Source organism: Dama dama, chromosome 5, assembly GCF_033118175.1.
Source record: "Dama dama isolate Ldn47 chromosome 5, ASM3311817v1, whole genome shotgun sequence".
NCBI lineage: Eukaryota > Metazoa > Chordata > Mammalia > Artiodactyla > Cervidae > Dama > Dama dama.
Window position 1 is genome coordinate 95,410,706 of NC_083685.1, and position 25,349 is coordinate 95,436,054.

The following is a 25,349-nucleotide window of genomic DNA, read 5'->3' on the forward strand; positions in this document are numbered from 1 at the left end:
TCCTCACAGAAATCCTATGACATGGGCATTACCATGATATCATTTTATGGATGAGGAAATGGAGGCTCATGAAGCCTAGGTTACTGTCCAAGGTCAGATCACTAGCAGATGGTGCATCCAGGATTGAAAAGAGTCAATCTAACTCCAGAATAGAACTCTTAAACCCCCGGTGGTCCTGCTTCCCCAATATTAATGCTACCTGATATTTGTTTACAGCATTTTGACTTGCATAGACTTTTCAAATTTACTATGTCATTTGTTCTCATGAAAGCTTGCTAGAAAGAGTTGTAGAACCAGAGTGTTATTCCCACTTAAGAGATAAGAAAACAGGAACAGTTGAGGGCCATCTGTAAAGGCACGGGTTCACTTGGAGCTACTCAGGACTGAAACTCAGTCAGAGTTCTTCCCAGAACACAATGCAGCCCACAGGTGTAAACCATGCCCAGATGGAACACCCCAGGCTCAGGAAATTGGGTGTGTGTGGCACTTGGGCTGCCAATACAGGATGTCCAGGGCAAGCCATCAGGAAGGCAGGATTTAAGGACTCTTGAAATAGTATATCCGGGTTTAAATCCTGGCTCTAGCCAGTGATCTTCAGCAAGTTACTGAACTATTCCATGCTCCTTGTCTATAAAATGGAAATAATAAGAATTTTATCTTTTTAGCATTGTTATGAGAATGAAATGAATTAATATTTGTAAAGCACATGACAATCTCAATGCATAGTAAAGATTTGATAAATGTCATTAAATAGATCAAATAAACATGTCAAGTAAGACAGGAAGGGGAAGTGTTGCAGCCTGAAATGGGGTATAGATTATGGATTCAGAACTCTGGACAGCTCCCCAAGTTTCAGATCTGCCATATTGGTTCCATCTGCTCTGTGAAGTTCTTTGGCAGTGAAATGGGTCAGATCAGACCCGTTTTTTCTCGGTTACGATGAGCTTGAGGATTCTTCTCAGTACCCTTTAATGTCTGTTCTATGAGTAAAAGCGCAAAGCTCTTTACCAGGAAGGCTTTACTCTTTAAAGAGAGGGTAGGGTCATTCCTGTGGTTTATTCTCGAGGAAATGTCCCTTATTGAGAAGAGAGACTGCACCAGATGTGTGTAGTTGATATGTAGGACCCAGGGGCTGGTATTCAGTGTGGTTAGGGAATATGACCTCACCAATTCCTCTGATTCACCTCTAATTCACCAATTCCTGTCCTTTCAGACCAGGAAAGGACAAGAGTAGAGACAGGGTTGAGGGGAGGACTAAAGGGAGGATGGAAACATTAAGAGGTTCATAAAGTTGAGATGTGGGTTAAAGTTTCCATGTAGCTCAAGGCTTAGAGGCAGAAGTCTTCTGCCTTCTCAGTTATTCCAAAGCTGCTCCGACCCCACCCAAATCTTGTTATGCTCAAATACTGATGGCATCTCCCGCCTTGTGTGAAGAAATGTCCTTAACATCTCCCATCTATAAACAGCCCCCTATGCACCAAGACCTTTATATTCATTATCTCCTTTAATCTTCACAACAGCTCTATGATTAGATGTTGCCAGTCCCATTTTACTGATGGGAAAACTGAGGCTCAGAGAAGTCCGGTAACTCACTGAAAGAAAAACTGCTACCCAGTGGCAAGGCTTTGCTTTTTCTTTTCTTTTTAAAAATTAACGTGTTTATTTTTTACTGCATTGGGTCTTACCTGCGGCACATGGGATCTTTCATTCCGCAGTGTGGGGTCTTCATTGTGAGACAAGGTCTTCTCTCCAGCTGTGGCATACGGGCTCCAGAGCATGGGGGTGCCATAGTTTTGGTGCGTGGGTTTAGTTGCTCCTCAGCATGAGGGATCTTAGTTCCCGGACCAGGGATCAAACCTGAGTCTCCTGCATGGAAAGGCAGATTCTTAACCCCTGGACCACCAGGGAAATTCCAGGGCTTTGCTTTTTCTTCCCAAACACACTATTTTTCAAGAAATACCACTCTTAGTGCTAGGAATGCAGACTTCTATGAATTTTCAGTCTCTCTCATAACTGTTTCTTTGTTACTTTCTTTTACTGTAACATGGAAGTCCTGTAGGGTACAACAATGCATTCTTGCAATGAAAAATTTCTGCATGTCTTATACCTGTCTGTAACTACAGACACCTTCAATAGTTGAAATCTACTTCAACTCATAGGAAGAAATAAACACTCCTTTGAGATATAAGCTCCTGTTAGGGCTACCTCTACACAGCCTTGCCTGTTCACGCCCGTCTCTGCTTCTTTCCACAGAGGAGGTGGCTGAAGGGAAGAATGCCATCCTTATCGGGATGAGCCAGTGGAATTCAAATGACCTGGTGGAGCAGATGGAGACCATGGGGAAACTGGAGGAGCATCAAGGTGAGATTCTGCTCCTCTGAGGTCTGGGTGTATACCTATGTGTGTTTTGGAGAGTGGTGGTGGGGGGTCAAAATGATGGCAATTTGGGGCTAGAACCTGGGTTTTCTGTTAAGAGTCATCTGTCTCTCTTGGGACTTCACCTAAAACCCCTGAAATCTGTGACCTGCAGGAATGCTCATGGGGACTTCTGCAGGGTTTTCTATGGCAGAAAAGCTCTAGGATACTTCAACAGAGCTTCCTTTGTCCATTGAATGATCATTCAGGAGGATGGGTAGTTAAGGGCAGGTGGTGGGGTCCCGGCTCCTAGGACTGCCAGGCCTATGTTGTTGGAATCTTCTGGTAAGGAAGGGTAACCACTGGAGGAGCCTTTGAGAATGGGCAGGGGAGAAGAGCAGCAGTTGGAGTTGTTGCTTCCTTTGGTTGAATTGTTGAAGAAGGATGGGGCTGAGGATAAATCCAGAGCCTTTTTATGGTGGGGAGTTTTGACCGTGAGCTTAGTCAGCAGGCAAAGCAGGCATATCTTTTCAGGCATCCACCCCTCCTGTCCATTTGACCAGTTAGCACCATGAGCAGAATATTTATTGAGCAACTACTATGTATATGTGCTTGGTAGAAAGGACCATGGGCTTTCCAGGTGGCACTAGTGGTAAAGAATCTGTCTGCCAATGCAGGAGACATAAAAGACATGGGTTTGATCCCTGGGTTGGGAAGATCTCCTGGGCATGGCAAGCCACTCCAGTATTCTTGCCTGGAGAATCCCATGGACAGAGGAGCCTGGCGGGCTCTAGTCTATAGGGTCTTACAGAGTCAGTCATGACTGAAGCGACTTAGCACACATGCATGCAGGAAGTACCAAAGGTGATTTAACTGAGGCTTCTGTGTTGTGATATGTGATGCAATGTAAGTCAAAACATAGAGGGTGGAGGTCAACCCTTAATCTGAGGGTTATTGGGTCAGAGGGGAGAGGTGGAATTTTAGAAGGAGGCAAGAGAGGAAGCTCAAGGAAGTGTTCTTGACACTGAACCTATAGAGCCAGGCTTTGAAAGGCAAGTGAAGGATGGAACCAAGGAGTTCATAAAATATTGTTTGACTTGTGGGGAACCTGAGGCTCAGAGAGGTGCTGTGGTTGATTATGGTCACACAGGAGTGAAGAGCAGAGCTGGGGCTAGAACCCTATCTGGGATCCAGGCTGCCTCTGCTTCTGTTAGCTTTTCCTGTCCCTCCAGACCCCAGTATATCACTCCTCCCACTCCCCTCGTCCCCATCTCCTCTTTTCCTTTCTCTCTTTACCCCATAATTTCTCAGTCATGGTCTGGGCTGGGCTACCAATCAGGAAGCATTCAGTGAAATGGTCCTGCTTCAGCCCAGGAGAATGACCATCTTAGTGCTGGCCATCTCGCCCCAGCATCTTTTCATTTTCTTACCCCCCTATCCCTCCTTCCCCTGTTCAGAGCCCTCCCCAAAGCAGGTGGCCCATCCTGAGAAATGCATAGGCCTGGGATGACTGTTCCATTTTACAAATGAAGCACCCAAGGCTCAGAGAAGCTGAATCTTTCCCAAGGTCCTTCAAAGCTAGTAGCAGCATCACCCTCAGATTGCTAGACTCCTGATTCCGAGACCAGGGCTTCACCTCCAAAACTGGACCAAGCTGGGCAGTTCTTAGACAGCAAGAAGATCGAACCAGTCAATCCTAAAGGAGATCAACCCTGATTATTCATTGGAAGGGCTGGTGCTGAAGCTGAAGCTCCAATACTTTGGTTACCTGGTGCCAAGAATGGACTCATTGGAAAAGACCTTGATGCTGGGAAAGATTGAAGGCAGGAGAAGAAGGGGACTACAGAGGATGAGATGGTTGGATGGTATCATTGACTCAATGGGCATGAGTTTGAGCAAACTCCGGGAAATAGTGAAGCCTGCCAGGGAAGCCTGGCATGCTGCAGTTCATGGGACCTCAAAGAGCAGGACATGACTTACTGACTGAACGACAGCAGCAAGGCAGCTCTGAGTCCCTGCAAAGTCAGGTCCAAGCAACCCAGAGTCTTAAAGGCAGGGCCCTCCTGGACCACTGTCACATTTACAGAAAGGATGGGCTCTGAGTCTGGTCCCTAAGACCAGGCCAGAGACGATTTCCCTGTCTCTCCAGCCACACATGTGCAGACAGACCCTGGGTCTGCTCTTTCCTCCACCGCCACAACCTGGCAGGGGCCCAGAAGGGGTCATGGCCTCCAAGTGCTTCCCCAGGATGGTGTTTGGGAGCAATGAAAAGACAAACCCAGACTTGTACTCACCACCCATCTGGCCATCCCCTCCCATCCCAGCCCGTACTTGTCTGCCAAAGAATGTGTGACTCAGACGCAGTGTGAGCTAAGGAGGAGGTGAGTGAGAAGCAGTTTGAGCTGGGAGGGCAGGGGAGGAGGAAGCCGAGGGAGGTCGATGGGAGAGGCTGAAACCGAAGCTCTGGAAACTGAGAGGTCTGGGTTTGAACCTTGGCCCTGCCTGCCACTCCATGGCTTTGTGGCCGGGAAAGTCACATCACCTCTCCGAGCCTCGGTTTCTCCATCTGCAGAATGGGGCTGGCACACAAATTGTACACATTAAATGAGCTGATACTTGCAAAGTGCATTCAGTGACAGGTCATTATAATGTGGGATGGGGAAGAAGAGTAAAAGGTCTTGCACAAATATAGTTCTAGCAAATGCTTTGTGGAGCTCATGAGAGGTTGGATTCGAGACAGTTGCTTGCCTGAGTCTGAGAACTGATGCTGTTTCCTCTCAGTATGAAACGGGGAGCAAGAAGGAGAGAGGGAGAAGGAGGGGATGAGGAAGGGGAAACCTGTTTCATTCCTTCTGAATCCCATCCCTCTGTGGACTCGCAATGTGAATTCCCACAGCACTGCAGAGCACACGAGCCAATTTCATTCATTCCAACAGTCACTTTTGGAGCCGAGACACGGGCTCAACATAGGATGGTGGGGAAATAAAGACAAGCAGACTGGCCTCGTGGTCCTTGTAGGAGCTCACAGCAGAGGAAGAGGGTCGTGGTCAAGGCGACAGTGTAGTAAGACAGGCTGAGTCCGGGGCCTGAGGAGAGCGCCTCAGGGGACTCTTTAGGGGAGAGGAAGTCTCTGGAAAAGGCTACAGTCAAAATCGGTGGTATACCTGAGGTAACCAGAATTGAAAAAGACACATGCACCCCTGTGTTCATTGCAGAGCTATTTACAATAGCTAGGACATGGAAGCAACCTAGACGTCCATCGACAGATGAATGGATAAGGAAGTTGTGGTACGTATACACAATGAAGTATTACTCAGCTATAAAAAGGAACCAATTTGAGTCAGTTCTAATGAGGTGGATGAAGCTAGAGCCTTTTATACAGAAAGAAGTAAGGTGGAAAGAGAAAGACAAATACTGTATATTAACGCATACATATGGAATCAAGAAAGAGCACTGACGGTCCTCACTTGCAGGGCAGCAAAGGAGACACAGACATTTTGGACACAGTGGGGGAAGGAGAGGGTGGGATGATGTGAGAGAATAGCATTGAAACATATCCGTTGCCATATGCAAAATAGATAGCCAGTGGGAGTTCGATATATGACGCAGCGGTCTGTGACAACCTGGAGGGGTGGGATGGTGAGGGAGGTGGGAGGGAGGTTCAGAGGGAGGGAACATATGTATACCTAATGCCAATTCATGTTGATGTATGGCAAAAGCCATCACAATATTGTAATGATCCTCCGATTAAAAAAAAATGTGGTGGTATAGATCAAGCTCTCACCCTGCCTCCTTCAATGTTGCTGCCCTGAAACGCAGGACTCACTCCAGAGACACCCCCCTGCTCATGCTTCATGTCCTGGCCATCACAGCTACCCTTGGTGATGACCCCCAAATCCATCTCCAGCCAAGACCTCCCCCTTGGGCTCCAGACTCATACTTTCAAGAGTGCCCTACTTGCTCCACCTATATGTCCTGAAACCACTTCCCATTCTACAAATTCCAAATGGAGCTGACCTTCTTCCTTCTGAACCTTAATTATGTTCTATAGCCCATCTTTGATCTTCTCAGTCATTTAGAGCCTGTGTTGCATAGACATGTTCAGATTGCTCTGCTATCTCCAATTCTTGAGAGTGCTAATTCTGGTGCATGCATGTACATGTGTATGTGCGTTGTGTGTGTGTGTATCTGCATGCATGCTATCTGTCCCCCATGAGGTTTGTTTCTTCATTTTTTTATTGTGAACTCATCCTGGTCAGCACCCCACCCTTTTCTTTTTTATGGGACTCTTGTGTCCCCCAGCTTTTGAAAATGTCCTTCTAGAGATTGATTTTGTGTTTCTGCTGCACCTGACTATCTCACTGATCTTGGACATTTTATATGCTGAATTTACAGGTTTGTTTCCATTCTACATGAGTGTTGTAAATTTAGACCCTACACCCATAGGTGGCAAGGGCTTAGAGTTTTAATTACTCATGTGTGAGTGTTTTCTCCCACTGTCTGTGGATGGCTTTTTTTTTTTTTTTTTTTGCTGCTTCCCCAAAGGAATTTTGTGTTTTTTAAAAAAAATTTTATTGAAGTATAGTTGATTTAAAATGTGTTAATTTCTTCTGTACAGAAAGGTGACTCAGTTATGTATATATATTCTTTCCCATTAAGGCTTGTCACAGGATACTGAATATAGTTTCCTGTGCTATAAAGTAGGACCTTGTTGTTCTTTCTGTCTTTGAGACTGACTCTTTTGGGGGACTTGTTATTTTTACCCGTATTATAGTATTCTCTACAGTAGATGTACCATAATTTATTTAACCACTGTGCAGTGATAGACATTGGGATTTTTCACCGTTAAAACAATGATCCATGCATGAAGAGTATAAGCAGTTGAAACTTGTAATAGATACTGCTAAACAGTTTTCTAAAAGAGCCATGGGAATGTACATCCAGCTGTGGATCAGGTAAACCATTTCTCCCACAATCTCACCAGACTTAATCTTATCAAACATTAAAATTGTACCTGATTGACAGGTGAAGACATTTCCTTGTTTTGTACTTACTTGATGGCTAGTGAGGTGATCATCTCTTCGTAAGTGTGTTGACTATTTTCTTTTTTCTGTTTCTTAATTATGCCTTTTGTTCATCTCCTATTGAATTGTCTTTTTATTATTAAAAGTGAAAGTGAAAGTCGCTAAGTGATGTACAACTCTTTGTGACCCTATGGACTGTACAGTCCATGGAATTCTCCAGTCCAGAATACTAGAGTGGGTAGCTGTTCCCTTCTCTAGAGAATCTTCCCAACCCAGGGACTGAACCCAGGTTATTGGTTTCTAGGAATGCTTTACCTATAATATGGTTATAAATGATTTGTCTGCTATAGATTTGAAATATTTGTCTCTTAAATTCCTGCCACTTGGCTGAATTTTCTTATTAGCTCTAATAGTTTGTCAGTTGACTCTCTTGGGTTTTTTTCTTTTTAGGGAGAGTGTCAGATTGTTTACAAATCTCAACAGTTATATCCTTGCCAATATTTAGCCAGCTTACTTATTTTTATTATTCATTGCATTGCACCAGATCTTCAGATAGATGCTGAGTGGCAAGAGTGATCCAGGCTTGTTTGATCTCAACTGTGATGCTGTAATCCACTCCCCCATTCTCCTCTCATCCTTCTCCCTCCCCCTTCCTCCTCATTCTTCTCAGTTAAGTGTACTGAGGGATGATTTACATTAGGTAAATTCATCCTTTTTAACGTATAGTTTTTACTGCTGCTTCTTAAATTCCATGACTTCCTCTTGGATTTACTTCTTCTGTTAACTGAAACAACTCCTCAAGTCATTCTTTCAAGTAGGAACTGCTGATAATCATTTTCTGTCTTTGCATTTCTCAGTATGTGTTCATTTGGCCTTCTCACTTGAATGCAAGTTTGCCTGCATCCATAATCATATTCCCAGCTATCTTTGAAGACATTCCTCATGGCCTTCTTGCATTTAGTGTTGTTGGTCAGATGTCTGAGGCAAATTTGTGAGTAATCTGTTTTTCCTTCTTGTTGAAACTCAGTTTTTAAAAGCTTTATTCTTTGCATTCTGAAGTCACAACCAAGTTTGCAGATGAGGTTTTGTTGTTTGCTGTGTCTGAACTTGTTCTCTTTTTTCATTACTGTGACATTTTCTTTCGATTGTCTCTTCAAGTATTTCTTTCTCTGTATTTTTTCCTTCCAAAACTTCTATTAGGTAGATGCTGGAATCATGTCTCAACTTTCCCTGTCTATTCATGTTTTCTGGTTTTTACTGGGTTCTGGAGTAGTCTGGTTCCAGCTAACCAACAGTGCACCAATTTTTCTCTTCTTTGGCTATTTCCTTTCTTCAGATCAACTCTTCTATATAATGTTTTTGTTTTTAAGCAATCATCTTTTCATTTCCATGCACTCTGGTTGATTCTTTTTCATAATAACCTGATGTGGATGCCTTGGACTCATTCTATGTTTTTTAGAGCATCTATCTCCTTGTTCTTTTCAATTTCAGAGTTTTCTGGTAGGTTAGAGGAGGATAGAAATAAACCACTCACATGTCAGACTGGATTAATTAGCCAAAGATCCATAAGTGAGATTATAACACAGAGCAGGAGCGAGTTTGGTTCTAATTGTCTAAGGAAGCACACAGCTGTCATTAACATTGTCCAAGTAAAGCAGTCTTGCCAAGTTCTTTTTTTAACTGAGACACAATTCACATATCATAAAATTCATCCTTTTAAAGTGTACAATTATATGGTTTTTAATATAGTATTGAAGGTGTGCAATTATCACTATTATCTAGTTACAGAATATTTTTGTCACCTCCCCTTCCCTCCCGCACAAAGAAACCCCATACCCATGAGCAGTCACTCCCCACTTTTCTACCCCCAGGCCCCTGGAATTTCGTATACATGGAGGCAAACAATGTGTTTTTTTGTGAGATCCATCCATGTTGTACATTGGATGTACTTCATTCCACTTTGTGGGTGAATAATAATCTATAGAATGGGTTTATCAGGTGGCTTCCCTGGTGGCTCAGAGAGTAAAGAATCTGTCTGCAGTGCAGGAGACCTGAGTTTGATCCCTGGGTTGGGAAGATCCCCTGGAGAAGGAAATGGCAACCCACTCCAGTATTCTTGCCTGGAAAATCCCATGGATAGAGGAGCCTGGTGGGCTACAGTCCATGGGGTTGCAAAGAGTCGGACATGACTAAGCAGCTAACACACACGTGGGTATATCACAGATTGGTTATCCATTCATCAGTCAATGGACATTTGGGTTGTGTCCACTTCTTGGCTATTATAAATAATGCTGTCAAAAATATTTGTGTACAAGTTTTTGTGTGAACATATTTTCTTTCACATCCCTACCAAGAGTTCAAATTTCTCTACATTCTTGCCAACACTCGTTATCGTCTGTCTTTTGGGTTACCGCCATTCTCGTGGGGGGGAAGTGGTACATACTTGTGGTTTTGATTTTCATCTCCCTAACAACTAATGATGTTGAGCTTCTTTTCATGTGCTTATTGGTCATTATTCATCTTCTTTAAAGAAATATATATTCAAATCTTTTGCCCATTTAAAAATTGGATTGTCTTGAGAAATCCCTGGCAGTTGAGTGGTTAGGGAGTCATCCTTCCATTGCAGAGGACACCAGCTTGATTCCTGGTTGAGGAACTAAGATCTCACATAGATGCTATACCCTTATGAGTTATATAATTTACATATATTTCTCATTCTGTGGATAGTTTTTTCACTTTCTTATTAATGTCCTTTGGAGCACAAATTTTAAAATTTTTATTAAGTCCAATTTATTTATTTTTTATTTTATTGTTTGTGCTTTTGGTGCCATATTTAAAAAGCCATTGGCTAATGCAAGATCATGAAAAATTTACCCCTATGTTTTCTCTTAAGAGTTTTATGGTTTCAACTTTTATATTTAGGTCTTTGATCCACTTTGAGTTAATTTTTGTATATGGTGTGAGGTAGGGATTCAGCTTCATTCTTTTGCATGTGGGTAACCAGTGGTACTAGCAACATTTATTGAAAAAAATTATTCTTTTCTCCATTTAACTATCCTGGTACACTTGTCAAAAATCAATTGATCATAAACATAAGGGTTTATTTTTTGACTTTCACTTCTATTCCACTGATATATATGTCTATCTTTATGTCAGTATCACAGTCTTGATTACTGTACAGTTTTAGTAAGTTTGAAATCAGATAGTGGGAGTCCACCAACTTGTTTTATTTTACAAGTTCTTTTCTTGAAAGTTTGTTTGGTTCTTCTGTGTTCCTCGCATTTCCATATGAATTTTAGAGCCAATTTCTGCAAAAAATATACCTGAAATTTGGATAGAGATTATTGTTGAATCTTGTAGATCAATTTTGGAAGTATTGCTAGATTAACAATATTAGTCTTCTAATGCATGAACGTGGAAAGTCTTTCCATTTATTTAGGTCTTCTTTAATTTCTTTTAATTATGTTTTATATATAGTTTTCAGTGTACACATCTTACACTTATTAAATTCATTCCTAAATGTGTTATTATTTTTGATGCTATTATAACCAAAATAGATTGTTTATTGCAAGTGTATAGACATACAATTTATTTTTGTAAATTGGTAGTGTATCCTTCCACTTTGCTGAACTCATTTATTGGTTTTATTTTGGGGGGATTCCTTAGGATTTTCTATATATACTGCCTCCAAATAGAGGTAGTTTCACTTCTTGTCCAATCTGGATGCCTTTTATTTCCTTTCCTTGTCTCATTTTCCTGACTAGATTCTCCAGTATAATACTGAATAGAAATGATAAGAACCAGGCTTCTCTGGTGGCTCAGTGGTAAAGAAGCTGCCTGCCAATGCAGGAGACATAGGTTCTATCCCTGATCTGGGAAGATTCTACACACCAAGAAGCAACAAAGCCCATGTGCCACATCTACTGGCCCCAATCCCTGGAGCCTGGAAGCCACAACTATTGAGCCCACCAGCTTCTGTTGCTGAAGCCTGAGCGACCTAGAGCCCATACTGAGCAACAACAGAAGACACTGCAGTAAGAAGCTTATGCACCGCAACTAGAGAGTAGCCCCAGCTCACAGCAACTAGAGAGAAGCTCATGCAGCAACGAAGACCCAGCAACAATCAAAAACAAAAATAAATAAATAAAGAAGTGATGAGGGCCAACATCTTACCTTGTTCCTGATCATAGGGGAAAACTTTTCATTCTTTCATCATTAAATATGATGTTAGCTATGGGTTTCTTTTTTTTTTTTTTTTTGTAGTAGTAGTCTTTTATGCTGTTGAAATTCCCTCCAATTGCTAGTTTCTTGAGTGGTTTTGTAAAGGATGTTAGATTTTGCCAAATGCTTTTTCTGCATCTATTGAGATGATCATGTGGTTTTTATCCTTTATTATAATGATTGTTATACAATGTTTTGTCCTTCAGTGTATTACATTGGTTGATTTTCATATATTGAACAATCTTTCATTCCTGGGATAAATTCCACTTGGATCTTGCCATGTCACTAATCTTTTATGCTCAGGGTTTATATATCTCTTCCAGATTAATTTATACTAATAGTCTATGAGCTGTCACTTAAGAGACTCTTTACAATCAGGGCCCTTCTTGTTTTGAAACAAACTTAGTGTCATCAAGGCCACATTCTCATTGAGACAAAGGGAGCAGTCGCTCTCTAGGTGTCCTTGATCAATTTCTCTGCCTCCAGCTTTCCAGAGAGCTATTTTTTCCCTACCACTTACCTTCTGACTCTAGTTTATAACCTTATTTCTAGATATGTAGTTCTTAAAAAGTGGTCCCTGGACCCACAAAATTAGCGTCACTTGGAAGCTGTCAGAAATGTGAACTTTGGACTTATTGAATCAGAAATCAGTAGGGCTCAGAATCTGTGTTTTAACTAGCCCCTTGGGAGATTCTGGTGCTTGCTATGTTTGAGAGCCATTTATGATTATGATATTAAGTTGGTTGAAGGAACCCACAGATCCATTTTCCTGCACTCTCCTTCCTTCAGTCATTGAGTTTGCTATCTTTCTTCTACACTATTGGTTTTCCTCTAATATTTAGTCATATTTTGATACATACTCTGCTTTCTGTTTGCAGTTCCCCCTTAGCCTCTCTCTGAGTGGTGTGATATGTCTGTTTACTGCAAGCTTCCACCATCTTATTTTTGGGGAGGGTAGGAGCTGCTGCTGGGTGAGCTGAACCATTAGCTTCTGGGTATTTTGCTCCTCTTGGGTATTTTCAGCCTCCCAAGCTGTCATGTCCCTCGAACTCAGTCCTTCTCACACCTGCGCATGGATGCCTCTGCGTGGTGAAAGCAGGGGCTGGTGAGTGGGATGAGGGGGGGAGTCCAATCACCTGGCTTCTCTCCCATGGAAGCCCAGACAGTGGCAAAACCTTTTGCTTCTGCGTTTTCCACCTGTGACCCTGCCTGTCCCTCTGAGCTGCCTCCACCTTTGGCTCCAGACCTTCCTTTGTGGGACTGAGATTATGGTTTCCTGTCTCATGGCCTGGTTTTATGGACATTCGACCTTCGCAGTCACACAAAGCCTCCATGCAGAAAAGGGTCTCACACTAGAGTTTATGCTCTGCTGTTGCCATCTTGAAATTATTAATCATTTTAAACAAAAATCCCATATGTTCATTTGGCCTGGGTCTTGCAAACTCTGTAGCTAGCCCTGCTGCCCTCCATCTGATCCCTCTGCATTCTGCCTTTTAGGGGTGCCTCACAGTCTCTAATGTGCCACGACATCCTTTCCTATTTTACAGCACTGTGAAAAATGAAAAAGTCAAAGTGTTACTTGCTCAGTCATGTCCAACTCTTTGCGACCCCCATAGACTGTAGCCTGCAAGACTCCTCTGTCCATGGAATTCTCCAGGCAAGAATACTGGAGTGGGTATCTGTTCCCCTCTCCAGGGGATCTTCCCAACACAGGGATTGAACCTGGGTCTCCTTCATTGCAGTCAGATTCTTTACCATCTGAGCTAACAGGGATGCTACTAAAGATTCACTCACATAAAATGGTTAATGTCATTTTCTGGGGATCTGGGCCAGGAGAAAAAGGCTGAGTCAGTTTGCCAGTTGGCCAACTTTAGCCAATCCTACTGTGCTGCTTCTAAAATATAAATCCAGGAGTATCATTCTGCTATGGAGTTGACAACTAAGTTTTTGTTTCCTGCAGAAGGAAGTATAAATCCTCCCAGCCTGGCATGTAAGCCCATCCTGATTCTATCCTTTCTTCTAACAATTGTCATTGTCTATTGTCTTTATCCCTGCAGGAGTCAGACAGCCCTGCAGTGTCTATCATGAAGGATATTATGAATACATTGGGACTGTCAGGTCAAGGCTAGATCTAGCAATCTCAAGGTTATCTCTACTTTGGTGTTTGTGACTTCCAGGCCATACTTCCCTCTTCCATTCACACTGAGTTCCAGCCAAATACTCTCAAGCCCACTTGAGCTTGCCTGTTTTCCCCCCAGTTTCCTCTCCAGCTCTTGTAATTCTATGCCCTTCCCCAAGGAGCCTTCCTGATGGCTCAGTCTCTCCCAGACCACCTCCCAATTGCTCAGCATAGCTTGCTTGGGCCGCCGTGTAGTACTGACCTGTCTGCTTACAGCTGTGCCTTTCTGGGGGGGGTGGGGGTGGCGGTACTCTGCCTCCCTTTCTGAACCTGAAGCAGTGAGGGGCTCATCACGCATTCATGCCCTCTCTTCATCACTTATGTATTCAGAACATATGTACTGCGACTTACTCTGTGTCGGACCCTATGCCGGTCAATGCTGGGGACACAGTGATGACTCAGAAATGGACTCAGAATTGACCGGCTCCCAGACTTGGGGGTGGGGCAGTTACAGGCCAGTGAGCTAATTACCCTAACAAGAGTGAGAATAAGGTCCAGAGGGATCAGAGAAGGACATGGAGCCAGAGCTGAGACGTGAGGCATGAAGGAGGCCTCTTGAGACTCTGGATAGACCCATCAGGGTGCAGCAGGAGGAGGGGATGGCAGGTGTGAAGATGCAGCGGGAGGCACGAGAAGGCAGGGAAGTTCGGGGAGTTGCATACAGTTCGCCTTGATGAAAGCTGGGATGCTAGATGCTGGGCTGCTGCTGCTGCTGCTGCTAAGTCACTTCAGTCATGTCCAACTCTGTGCGACCCCATAGACAGCAGCCCACCAGGCTCCCCTGTCCTTGGGATTCTCCAGGCAAGAACAGTGGAGTGGGTTGCCATTTCCTTCTCCAATGCATGAAAGTGAAAAGTGAAAGTGAAGTCTATCAGTTGTCTCTGACTCTTAGCGACCCCATGAACCGCCGCCTACCAGGCTCCTCTGTCCATGGGATTTTCCAGGCAAGAGTACTGGAGTGGGGTGCCATTGCCTTCTCCGGATATTGGGCTGAGTGGTGGCCAAAGGGATCAAGAGGTCTGGGAGAAGAGGTAGGGGTGGGGATGTTGAAGATGAAACCCTGAATGTCAGGGTGAGGAGTTGAAGCCCTCTCAAGAGTATCCCTGGGGACCCATGGAGTAGTTTAAGTGGGAGTGACAAGCCACATTTTAGAAAGATCGTTCTAGAAGGTAACAGGAGGGACCAGGAATGAGTGTAGGGGGCATTGTGATGGGCCAGGTGAGAGGTAATGAGAGAGAGTCTTTTCTCTAAAGATATATTCTTTCTTTCTGGCTGCGCTGGGTCTCCACTGCTGCAGGTGGGCTTTCTCTAGCAGTGGGAGCAGGGCCTACTCTCCGGCTGCGGTGCGTAGGCCTCTCATTGGGTGGCTTCTCTGCTGCGGAACACAGGTTCAGGGCTCGCGGGCTTCGGTAGTTGCTGCACACGGGCTCGGCAATTGTGGTACATGGGCTTACTTGCTCTCGGATCTTCCTGGAACCAGGATCGAACCTGTGTCCCCTGAACTGGCAGGTGGATTCTTAGCCACTGGCCCACCAGGGAAGTCCGGAGGGTGAATCTTGACCCTGCAGCTCAGCAGAGCCTCAGCATCTGGGGAGCACCCTGAGCAGGGAGGGAGATTTGTGGTTTTTTTCCTTCTCAGCCCTACTTCGTGAGTTGTTACCAGGCTGGCCAGAACCTGGTTCAGACCCCCAAATCTTGGCAGATCACGGGTCTTCAGCTGCTCATATTCCTGCTCCATGGGGTCTTCCCAAATACTTTTTTGACATGTCAAAAGCTGAATTCCTGATTCCTTCTTTCCCAAGGCCCATCTGCCTGAATTGCTTCCCCAGTGGCCACTCCATCCTCCCAATTCAGGTGTTTGGTGATTGCGTGTCTGTTCTTACCCACACACTTTGCTCCTCTTGCTCTTGGGGAGCTTGCAGTTTGATGGAGAGGGATTGGAAAGAGGAAATATAAAATCACTCAGGAACCATGAGCAGAAAACACTGTAGCAGCATCTTCTTGGAGGAGATGACAGAGCTGAGATGTGTGTGTGAGGTTGGGACAGGCAGGATTCGTGGGTGACAGAGGACCAGCCCTCCCAGTACCCAGCCCTCTCTGTGTAGCCTGTTGTGTTTGTAGGCTGTTGTACTGGCAGTTTCTGCATTTGAAGAAAACTCTAGCCAAGGCGAGGCTGTTGGGCCCAGGGGCCCTGGAAAGCTTAGGCCAAGTGGGGTCTCATTTAGACAGTGGCAGAGACAGCTGCACATCTGGTTAATCGCCCTCGTCCTGGGAGCCCACTAATCAGGAAGCCGGCTTCACCGCCTCCGACTCCTCTGCACGGCTGCTGGTGGCTGCAAGGGAAGACAGAGCCGAGCCAAGAGTCAGCGGCTGGGCAGGGAAGGCCAGCTTCCTGCTGCTCGGGCTCCACGCCTTCCTTGTCACACAGCAAGCTCCTTCTTGTCCAGGTCAGTGGCCTTACCAGGCCCCTCGGACGCTGGGCTCAGGCATTCAAGCTTCAGTAACCCTGAAGGTCGGCTCCAGCCTCTGGGTGCTTCTCCCCAGCGCTCCTTACAGACAGCCCCTTCTCCCTGCCCCCCTGCTCCCCCCTCTTCATCCCCTGACACCTCACTTCAGGAAGTACTGTCCACACGGCCTGAGCCATCCCTGGAAGCCTCTGCTCTAGAAAGCCCCTTTCTGGGACTTCCCCGGTGGGCCAGTAGCTAAGATTTCATGCTCCCAGTGCAGGGGGCCTGAGTTCCATCCCTGGCTGGGGAGCTAGATCTCACCTGTCACAACTAAAGATCCTGCATTTGTTGTTCAGTCACTCAGTCATGTCTGACTCTTTGCTACCCCATGGATTGCAGCACGCCAGGCTTCCCTGTCCATCACCATCTCCCAGAGCTTGCTCAAACTCACGTCTATTGAGTCAGTGATGCCATCCAACCATCTCATCCTCCATCGTCCCCTTCACCTCCTGCCTTCAATCTTTCCCAGCATCAGGATCTTTTCCAATGCAGGCCACAACTAAAAGAGGAAAAAAAAAAAGATCCTGCCTGCTGCAACATAAACCTGGTGCAGCCAAATAAATAAGTAAATTTTAAAAACAAAAATAGAAAGCTCCCCCCCCCCCCCCCAACAGGAGGCAGAGGTCATGGGAGAGCCTTCGTCAGGTGTGGGGCATTAGAAGGGACCAGATCTGAAATCGGGTTAGTGACTTTCTCCTTCTGAGCCTGTCTCCTTATCTGTGAAGGTGGCCTTTTCCACACTGAGATCTCAGTGACCTAGCAGGTGGGTCAGTGATGGGCAGACCACAAAGCCCCTGCAGCCCAGAGGCAGCCTTTCTGGTTTCCACCACTGAGCCCGCGTGGTGGGGGGAGCTCTGACCTCCCTTTCTAACAGTCTTCCTTCTACTCAGGTGATACCAGTGTGAATCCGTACCAGCATCTCAGTGACACTCCTTCCTGGCTTCTTTCCACTTCTGCACCCCTGCTCCACCACTCCTGCCCCCAGTCTTAATGCCCCAGCTCCACTCCCCCACCAGGCATTATGCCCACTGAAATCCTGCCTGGGGTACAAATCCTGTTTCCTTTCTGGTAACGAAATATTGCTTGATATCAGCATCTCTTAAACCATCCAGGGAAGTCGCTCCCAGGGCCTGGCATGAGAACAGGGAGGGGATGGATCAGACCTAGCTCATCCCTCGGCTGGACGCCTCCCCATTCCCCAGGGTCTGGCAGAGAGTAGGTCCTGGAGGAACACCAGATGTATGTGCTGTGGTCAGGGCTGCGACCTGTGCTCTGAAAAGCCCCAGGTTTGGGGTGTTGTTGTTGTTCAGTTGCTAAGTTGTGTCTGACTCTTTGTGACCCCATGGACTGCAGCACACCAGGCCTCCCTGTCCCTCACTACCTCCCGGAATTTGCCCAAGTTCATGTCCATTGAAACAGTGATGCCATCCAACCATCTCATCCTCTGCTGTCCTCTTCTTTCACCTTCAATCTTTCCCAGCCTCAGGGTCTTTTCTAATGAGTCGGCTGTTTACATCAGGTGGCCAAAGTATTGGAGCTTCATCTTCAGCACCAGTCCCTGGATTTGGGATGAATGATCTCAATTCTGAATGATTTTATCTTCATATCTGTGCTTTGTAAGTGCCACCTGATGTACAGTGGAGCACGTGCCGGGGGCTGGGAGCTTGGTTCACACGTGGTGCTGTCCACACGGCCTGAGCCATTGCCGGAAGCCTCTGCTCTAGAAAGCCCCCTTTCCCTCCCTCCCAGGATGAGCTCTTGGCCTCCCGCTCTCCTGCCCTTTGGCTCCCTGGCCCCGCCCAGCCTCCTCCTCCCTGTCCCTGCCCACAGAGAGCTACTGTCTTCCCCAAGCAGGGGCCTGGGTGCCGGGAGCGTTGGGGTCAGAGGCATAGATCCCAGTGTCTCAGGGTAGAGCAGGTGTCCCCGCCAGGGGCTGGCAGGGCTGCAGTGCATTCGGTGGGTGACTCAGACTCTCACCCACCCACCCAGGGACCTAAGGCATTTTGAGGCAGAGGCTGCAGTACTCTTGGGAGTCGCCTGCCTGCCCAGGGGGGTGGGACAGCAGGCAGTGGGAAGGGTGGACGCGAGGCGCCCAGCTTCCTTGCTCTCAGTCATGGCACAGTCCCCAGGTCTGGCAGCTGCTGGGAGGGGGAAGCCAGCAGCTGGTGGCCGCTGGGCTTGGGGGCCAAGTTGAGGAGCGGGGCCCCCAGGCACCTGTGAGTGTCTACACTCACCTCCTGAGTATCCCTGTGCATGAGAGAGCATAACATTAAATAGCAAATAAAAGCCGCCTAGACAGGTCAAGAGAGGACAAAGGGGAAAAACTCTATGTTTTAGCGGCTCTAATAGTCTTTTTTCTTTTCCCTTTTTTTTCGCCACGTCACAGGGCTTGTGGGATCCTAGTTCCCTAACCAGGGATTGAACCGGTGCCCTTGGCAGTGAAATCATGGAATTCTAACAACTGGACCACCAGGAAATTCCCAGTTTTTCTTTCTTTCTGAATGAGGACCCCTGCATTTTCATTTTGCACTGGGCCCTGCTAATGCTGTAGCTAGTTTGGAGTGCAGTAGAAATGGCAGGAGACTCGGGTTTGGAAGAGTTAGCGACTCCCTCTGCCTCTCCAGGCACAGTTTTCTTCTCTGCTGCAGCGCCTGCTCCCCGACACCTGCCTTTTCTTGGGCTCAATGTATAGCAGACACAGTCCTATTCTCTCTCCCTGTCAAAGCTCTCTTTGCCCCGAGGCTCTCAAGTTGTGGCTCTGCCACACCCTCCTTGGGGTCCCTGGGTCAGAGTGAGTCTCTGCCTCCTTCTCGGTCATCTCACCTTGACTTTCTCATCTCCGCATCCCCCACAGCCCCTGGCACAGTGCTCGGCAGAGAGATGAATAGAAGGGGTTTTGTAAGTAAGTGTCTTCATCTCCATGTGAGGCTTCTGTCCTGCTGGGTGGAGGGAGCCGACTTGCCCTGTGGACTCAGCTTGTTCTCAGTCCACATGTGCGTGTTCAGCTCTGACCCATACATCTGACATCAGATGCGGGGTCTGCAGTCACCTCGTCATGCTGGCGGTGGGGGCCACTCTGAGAGGGTGCCCAGGCCTCTTTTCCACCTGGGTCTCCTCTCTAGAGCACATGACCCCTGGCCTGGGGAACACTGTGAGCTGACATCCCGCACTAACCATTGAGTCTCTCCACCCCACTCCATCTGGGGTCACGCTAGTGACAGAAGAGACAAAACCTTGAACCAGCTGTTGAAAGTATTGATAATGAACCAACAATAAGCCCAATCTTGGTGGCTCAGATGGTAAAGAATCTGCCCGAGATGCGGAGACCTTGGTTCAATCCCTGGGTTGGGAGGATCCCCTGGAGAAGGGAATGGGAACCCACTCCAGTATTCTTGCCTGGAGAATCCCATGGACAGAGGAGCCTGGTGGGCTACAATCCATGGTAGGCTACAGACCAAAGTGTCAGACAGGACTGATGCGATTAACACTTTTACTTTCACTTCTTGAATGGCTGCTGTGTGCCAGGCTGTGTGCTAAAGACTTTACACTCGTTGATCATTTGATCTTCACAATAACTCTCTAGGTAGGAGCACCACTATCTCCATTTCATAGATTAGAAGATTGAGGCTTGCAGAGGTTAACTTGTCCAAGGGTACGTGTCCAAGATTTGAATCCAGGTGTTTAACCATAATGCAGTATAACCCAAGGGCTTTCAGTACTTATAGGGTCCGCAGAGAACACTGGACCCACACTCACTCAGCCAGTCAGTTCAGTCGCTCAGTCGTGTCCGACTCTTTGTGACCCATGGACTGCAGCACGCCAGGCCTCCCTGCCCATCACCAACTCCTGGAGCTTGCTCAAACCCATGTCTGTCGAGTTGGTGATGCCATCCAACCATCTTGTCCTCTGTCATCCCCTTCTCCTCCTGCCTTCAATCTTTCCCAGCATCAGGGTCTTTTCCAATGAGTCAGTTCTTCTCATCAGGTGGCCGAAGTATTGGAGCTTCAGCTTCAACATCAGTCCTTCCAAAGAATGTTCAGGACTGATTTCCTTTAGGGTTGACTGGTTTGATTTCCCTGCAGTCCAAGAGACTCTGAAGAGTCTTCTCCAAGACCACAGTTCAAAAGCATCGATTCTTCGTCACTCAAAACGTGGTCCACTGGAGAAGGGAATGGCAAACCGCTTCAGTATTCTTGCCTTGAGAACCGCATTAACCTTATGGAAAGGACCCATACTAGATTGTGGGAATGAGGCTCAGTGAGGGAGAGGGACTTGCCTCAGTTCACACAACGAGTCCATGGGAGCCTGAAAGGGAATCTCAACCTCCCGCCTCCACCTCTATGCTCTTTCCACTCTCCACTCCTGCCTTTGAGAGCACCCAGGGGCTCTGATCCCATGAAGGAGGGAGACAGATTGGGATTCAGGTGATGTGAGCTGAGAAGGCAGCCCTGGCAGGCAGAGGGCTGCAGAAACAGGGTGATGGATTCTGGTGCATGGCAGCTGGGATGGTTCATTCACTTGGAAGGGAGTCGCCCATCAGCTCCTGGATTGTTGGTGGGGAGGTGGCGGAGGTTCCTATACGGGAGCCACCCTTGAGTCTGCAGGGAAGGGACCTGCAACTTTGCCTGGGGAAGGGCTTGAGGGGTCCCCAGGAGAGGCCTGGAGGCGGCTTCTCTCTGTGTCCCAGAATCTTCCTTGGATAATTGGAGTCTTTGGGAGAAGCTGTGGACACATTTTTTTCAGAGAACTAACTCAGACTTGCTCAGGAAGCTGGGGATACCAGACCTGGTGTCTGTAGGTTCTGCCATCAAGGTCGGAAGAGAGGGTCCTACCTGGACAGCAGGATTCTGCTTCTAGCTAGAGATTTCAAGCTGGAGGTGTGACCTCTGTGTTGCCTACCCTGCACCCTACACAGCAATCTGACCACTTCTGTGCTGTCCCCCAGGTCACAGAGCCTTGTCCTGGCAGAGCAGGGGCACCCTTCAGCAGGGCAGAGTGAGACCTTCCATTGGACAGATGTGTATAATTGAACCCCCAAAACATGGAGCCAGAGAACCAGGGCTAAGACTCCTGATGCCAAGGGGCTCCTCCTGGCTGAAGATCCTTGGGGGTGGGGGTGGCTCAGATGGAACTGCTGACTGACAGGGCTCCCTGTGGGCTGAGGCTGAGGACCTGGGACTCCTGTCCTCAGAATCCAGCCTCGCTCTGGCTACAGGGAGTTTTCTAGCTCCTGGAGGTTTGGCTCAGGTCCCTTTCTGAGCCTCCAGTCAGGTAGGGTGGGCTCCAAGTGGACATTTCAGACAGAAGGGATTTGACCATTGCTGAACCTGACCCTGTGAGGCCCTTGGGATGCAGAGATGACCTTTGAGGACAGAGGTCCTGAGAATTCAGGCCTTTGAGGGGCAGGCAATGTAGATCAAAGCCTTCATGGAAGAGGTGGCCCCGGGATTGATTCTCAACCTAGTTGGTAAAATACCGAGCCTTTGAAAGAGAAAGGTGGAAGAACCGTAATGGTGTACCAGTGATTTGGCTGGTGGAGGTGAAGCAGGAAGGGGTGGGCAAAGGTTGGTGACGTGGGCGGGGGCCACTTTAAGGAGAGGCTTTCTTGCCAGGCTCAGAGTTCAATGATGGGAGGGCTTGAAGCAAGAGAGTGGCTTGGGAAGGCCAGCTTTCAAAAGATTAATCTGGTGAAGTCAGAGGCAGAGAAATCCAACAGACCAATATAAATGCCAGGAAGGTGAGGGTCTGTTAAGAGTTGCCCTTACTTCTGCTGCGCCTGGGTGTGTGAATCAGTACATACACCTCTCTGGAGAGAAATCAGGCAATAAACACCAGGAGTCTGAAAAAGGTTCCTGCCCTTTGACCCAGAATTGTCCTCCTTTGGCTGTATTTTGAGGAAATAATAAAACATGCAGAAAGAGCTTCAATACAAAGATGTCCTTGCAGCAGTAATTATAATGGTGAGATTTTGAAACTTTCTGCCAATAGGATAATTTTATTTTTATTTTTAATTAAAATTTTTATTGGGGTATAGTTGCTTTACAATGTTGTTTTATTTTCTGCAAGGTGGATCAGCCATGGGTATACCTATATCTCCTCATTTTTTGGATTTCTTTCCCATTTAGGTCACCACAGAGCACTGAAGAGAGTTCCCTGAGCTATAGAGTAGGTCCTCATTAGTTATCTGTTTTATACATTTCCAACAGGGATTCCCTGGTAGCTCAGCTTGTAAAGAATCTGCCTGCAATGCAGGAGACCCTGGTTCAACTCCTGGGTCAGGAAGATCTGCTGGAGAAGGGACAGGCTACCCATTCCAGTATCCTGGACTGGAGAATTCCATGAACTGTGTAGGGGTCACAAAGAGTCGGATATGACTGAGTGACTTTCACACACATGTAGTGTATACATGTCAATCCCAATCTGCCAATTCACCTGGAAAAAACTGTAATTCCAAAAGATCCATGCAGCCCAATATTTATTGTAGTACTATTTACAATAACCAGGACATGGAAGCATCAACAGAAGAATGGATAAAGGAGATGTGGCACATTTATACAATGGAATATTACCCAGACTTAAAAAAGGAATGATATTGTGCCCTTTGCATAGGAGGGGATGAATTGCTAATACGATAATTTTAAAGTCAACCATGATGTAGTTTGGGCTTCCCAAGTGGCTCAGTGGTAAAGAATTTGCCTGTCAATGCTGAGGGTGGTCGCAAAAGAGTCGGACACGACTGAGCGACTAAACAGCAACAATGATGTAGGCTCTCCATAGGAGATTCAAAAGCCATTGGAGTGATATTTACAGAGGTTTCATAGCTTTATGTATTTATTCATGCTTCCACTTGAAGTGCTTCTTTATTATCTATGATACCTTTCAGAGCCAACCACCATTCATCTATCTGTTGGGAATACAGAGATAAATGACATAATCCCTGCCCACAGAGGGCTGATATGATCTCATTTGGCCCCAAGAAAATGTGTATGGAAAAAAGCCTGGAAAGAATGACATAGAATGGAACCAGCTTTCCCTCAGTTGTGGGATTATAAGGAATCTTTTCCCTTTTCTATGTTGGTTGGAGTTTTCCAAATGTTCCATAAGGAGCTTGTATTACTTTCATAATTATAGAAAAAAGCTTCTCATCAAAAGGCAGGAGCTGGCCAGAAAGCGAGTGGCGCGGCGCAGCGGCAGAGGTTTTGGTATGAACAGGATTCGGATTCACGTCTTGCCGACCAATCGGGGGAGGATCACCCCAGTGCCCAGATCTCAGGAGCCCCTGTCTTGTTCGTTTACTCATCGTCCATGTTCGCAGCCTCGTCTGGAGGGGCAGGAATTTTGCATTAAGCATATCCTTGAAGACAAGAATGCGCCTTTCAAGCAGTGTAGCTATGTATCGACGAAGAACGGAAAAAGATGTCCCAGTGCTGCCCCAAAGCTTGAGAAGAAAGATGGGGCATCCTTCTGTGCTGAACATGCTCGTAGGAATGCCCTGGCACTTCATGCGCAAATGAAAAAGACCAATCCAGGGCCTGTGGGTGAAACACTCTTGTGCCAGCTGAGCTCATACGCTAAGACAGAGCTGGGGTCTTAGACTCCAGAAAGTAGCCGCAGTGAAGCCAGCCGAATTCTGGACATGCTGGTGTCTACACAGCAGAAGAAGTGGCCCTGATTATGCGTGAGAAGCTTATTGGTTTGCAATCTTTGTACATTGATCAGTTTAAACGACTTCAGCATCTGCTCAAAGAGAAGAAGCGACGTTACTTACACAATCGCAAAGTGGAACATGAAGCTCTAGGTAGTAGTCTCCTGACTGGCCCGGAGGGACTTCTGGCCAAAGAACGAGAAAACTTAAAGCGTCTAAAATGTCTTCGGCGGTATCGTCAGCGCTATGGAGTGGAAGCCTTACTACACAGGCAGCTGAAGGAGCGCAGAATGCTGGCCACAGATGGTGCCGCCCAACAGGCCCATACTACTCGTTCCAGTCAGAGGTGCTTGGCCTTTGTGGATGATGTTCGTTGTTCCAATCAGTCTCTTCCAATGACCAGACACTGCCTTACCCATATTTGTCAGGACACGAATCAGCTTCTCTTCAAATGCTGCCAGGGATCTGAAGAGGTACCCTGCAACAAACCAGTTCCTGTAAGCCTTTCTGAGGATCCTTGCTGCCCACTGCATTTCCAGTTGCCTCCTCAGATGTATAAGCCCGAGCAGGATTTGGATGTTGTGGGTGACGGTATGTAGTGCCCTCCTTCACCCTTGCTTTTTGATCCTTCACTAACCCTTGAAGATCATCCAGTCAAAGAAATTGCTGAAGGCCCAGTGGATATTTTGGGCCAGATGCAGATGGCTGGAGATGGGTGCAGATCACAGGGACCTCGAAATTCTGAGAAAGCCCTTGCACCATTGCCTCAGAGTGGAGTGGCTACTGCAAATGGGAAGCCGGAACCCCCTTCTGTTAGTTGATGGCTTGTTCTGGGAACCAGTTGACTTTGGAGGATTTGTATTTCTCATTCTTTCAACAAGTATTTCTGACCCATCTCTCACTATAAAGGACAACCCAGACTGCCTTGTTTTTCTTTTGGGTTATCGAGTGCTCCAGTCAAACAAATGTTGAGGGCAGGGACCAATTGTGTGTACAAGCTGTGGATGTCTTCCCACTCCATGCAAGGGGGAGAGGTAGGTGGTTCCCATCAGAGCTGCTGGGATTGAGAGTCCTGGAGACTGTGCCTAAGTGAAGAGAGGTTTTTGTAATGCTGTTTCCCAAGTCTTGGGATGTTGAGGGACCCAGTGGTTGGTTATCTCTGTCTAGCAGCCTGTATTTTAGCCTTTCCTCGCCTCTCATCCTTATTGGGTACTCCGAAGCTCCTCTCCTCAATGAACTCTGACCCATAGCCTCTGAGAAAATAGCCCACAGGACTGGGCCTTGCTAAACCATCCATCGTGCTTCTAACCTATGTAAATTTCTGTAGTGGCTATCTTATGTAAGATACAATAAAAATTATTGTACATAGTTTCTATTAAATGTTGAAGTGTTATGAAAATGTTAAAAAAAAAAAAAAG

General features: G+C 46.6%; 1 protein-coding gene and 1 pseudogene across 1 annotated transcript in view; both read left to right on the forward strand.

The window, feature by feature from the left end:
• Positions 1-25,349, forward strand: part of PITPNM3 (PITPNM family member 3) — a 95,603-nt gene that overhangs the window by 25,558 nt on the left and 44,696 nt on the right. Inside the window, exon 3 of the mRNA XM_061143182.1 lies at positions 2,254-2,361. Coding sequence (XP_060999165.1) covers positions 2,254-2,361 — 108 coding nt within the window. The remainder of the gene's footprint in view (positions 1-2,253; positions 2,362-25,349) is intronic.
• On the forward strand, positions 23,457-25,311 carry LOC133057091 (KAT8 regulatory NSL complex subunit 2-like; annotated as a pseudogene).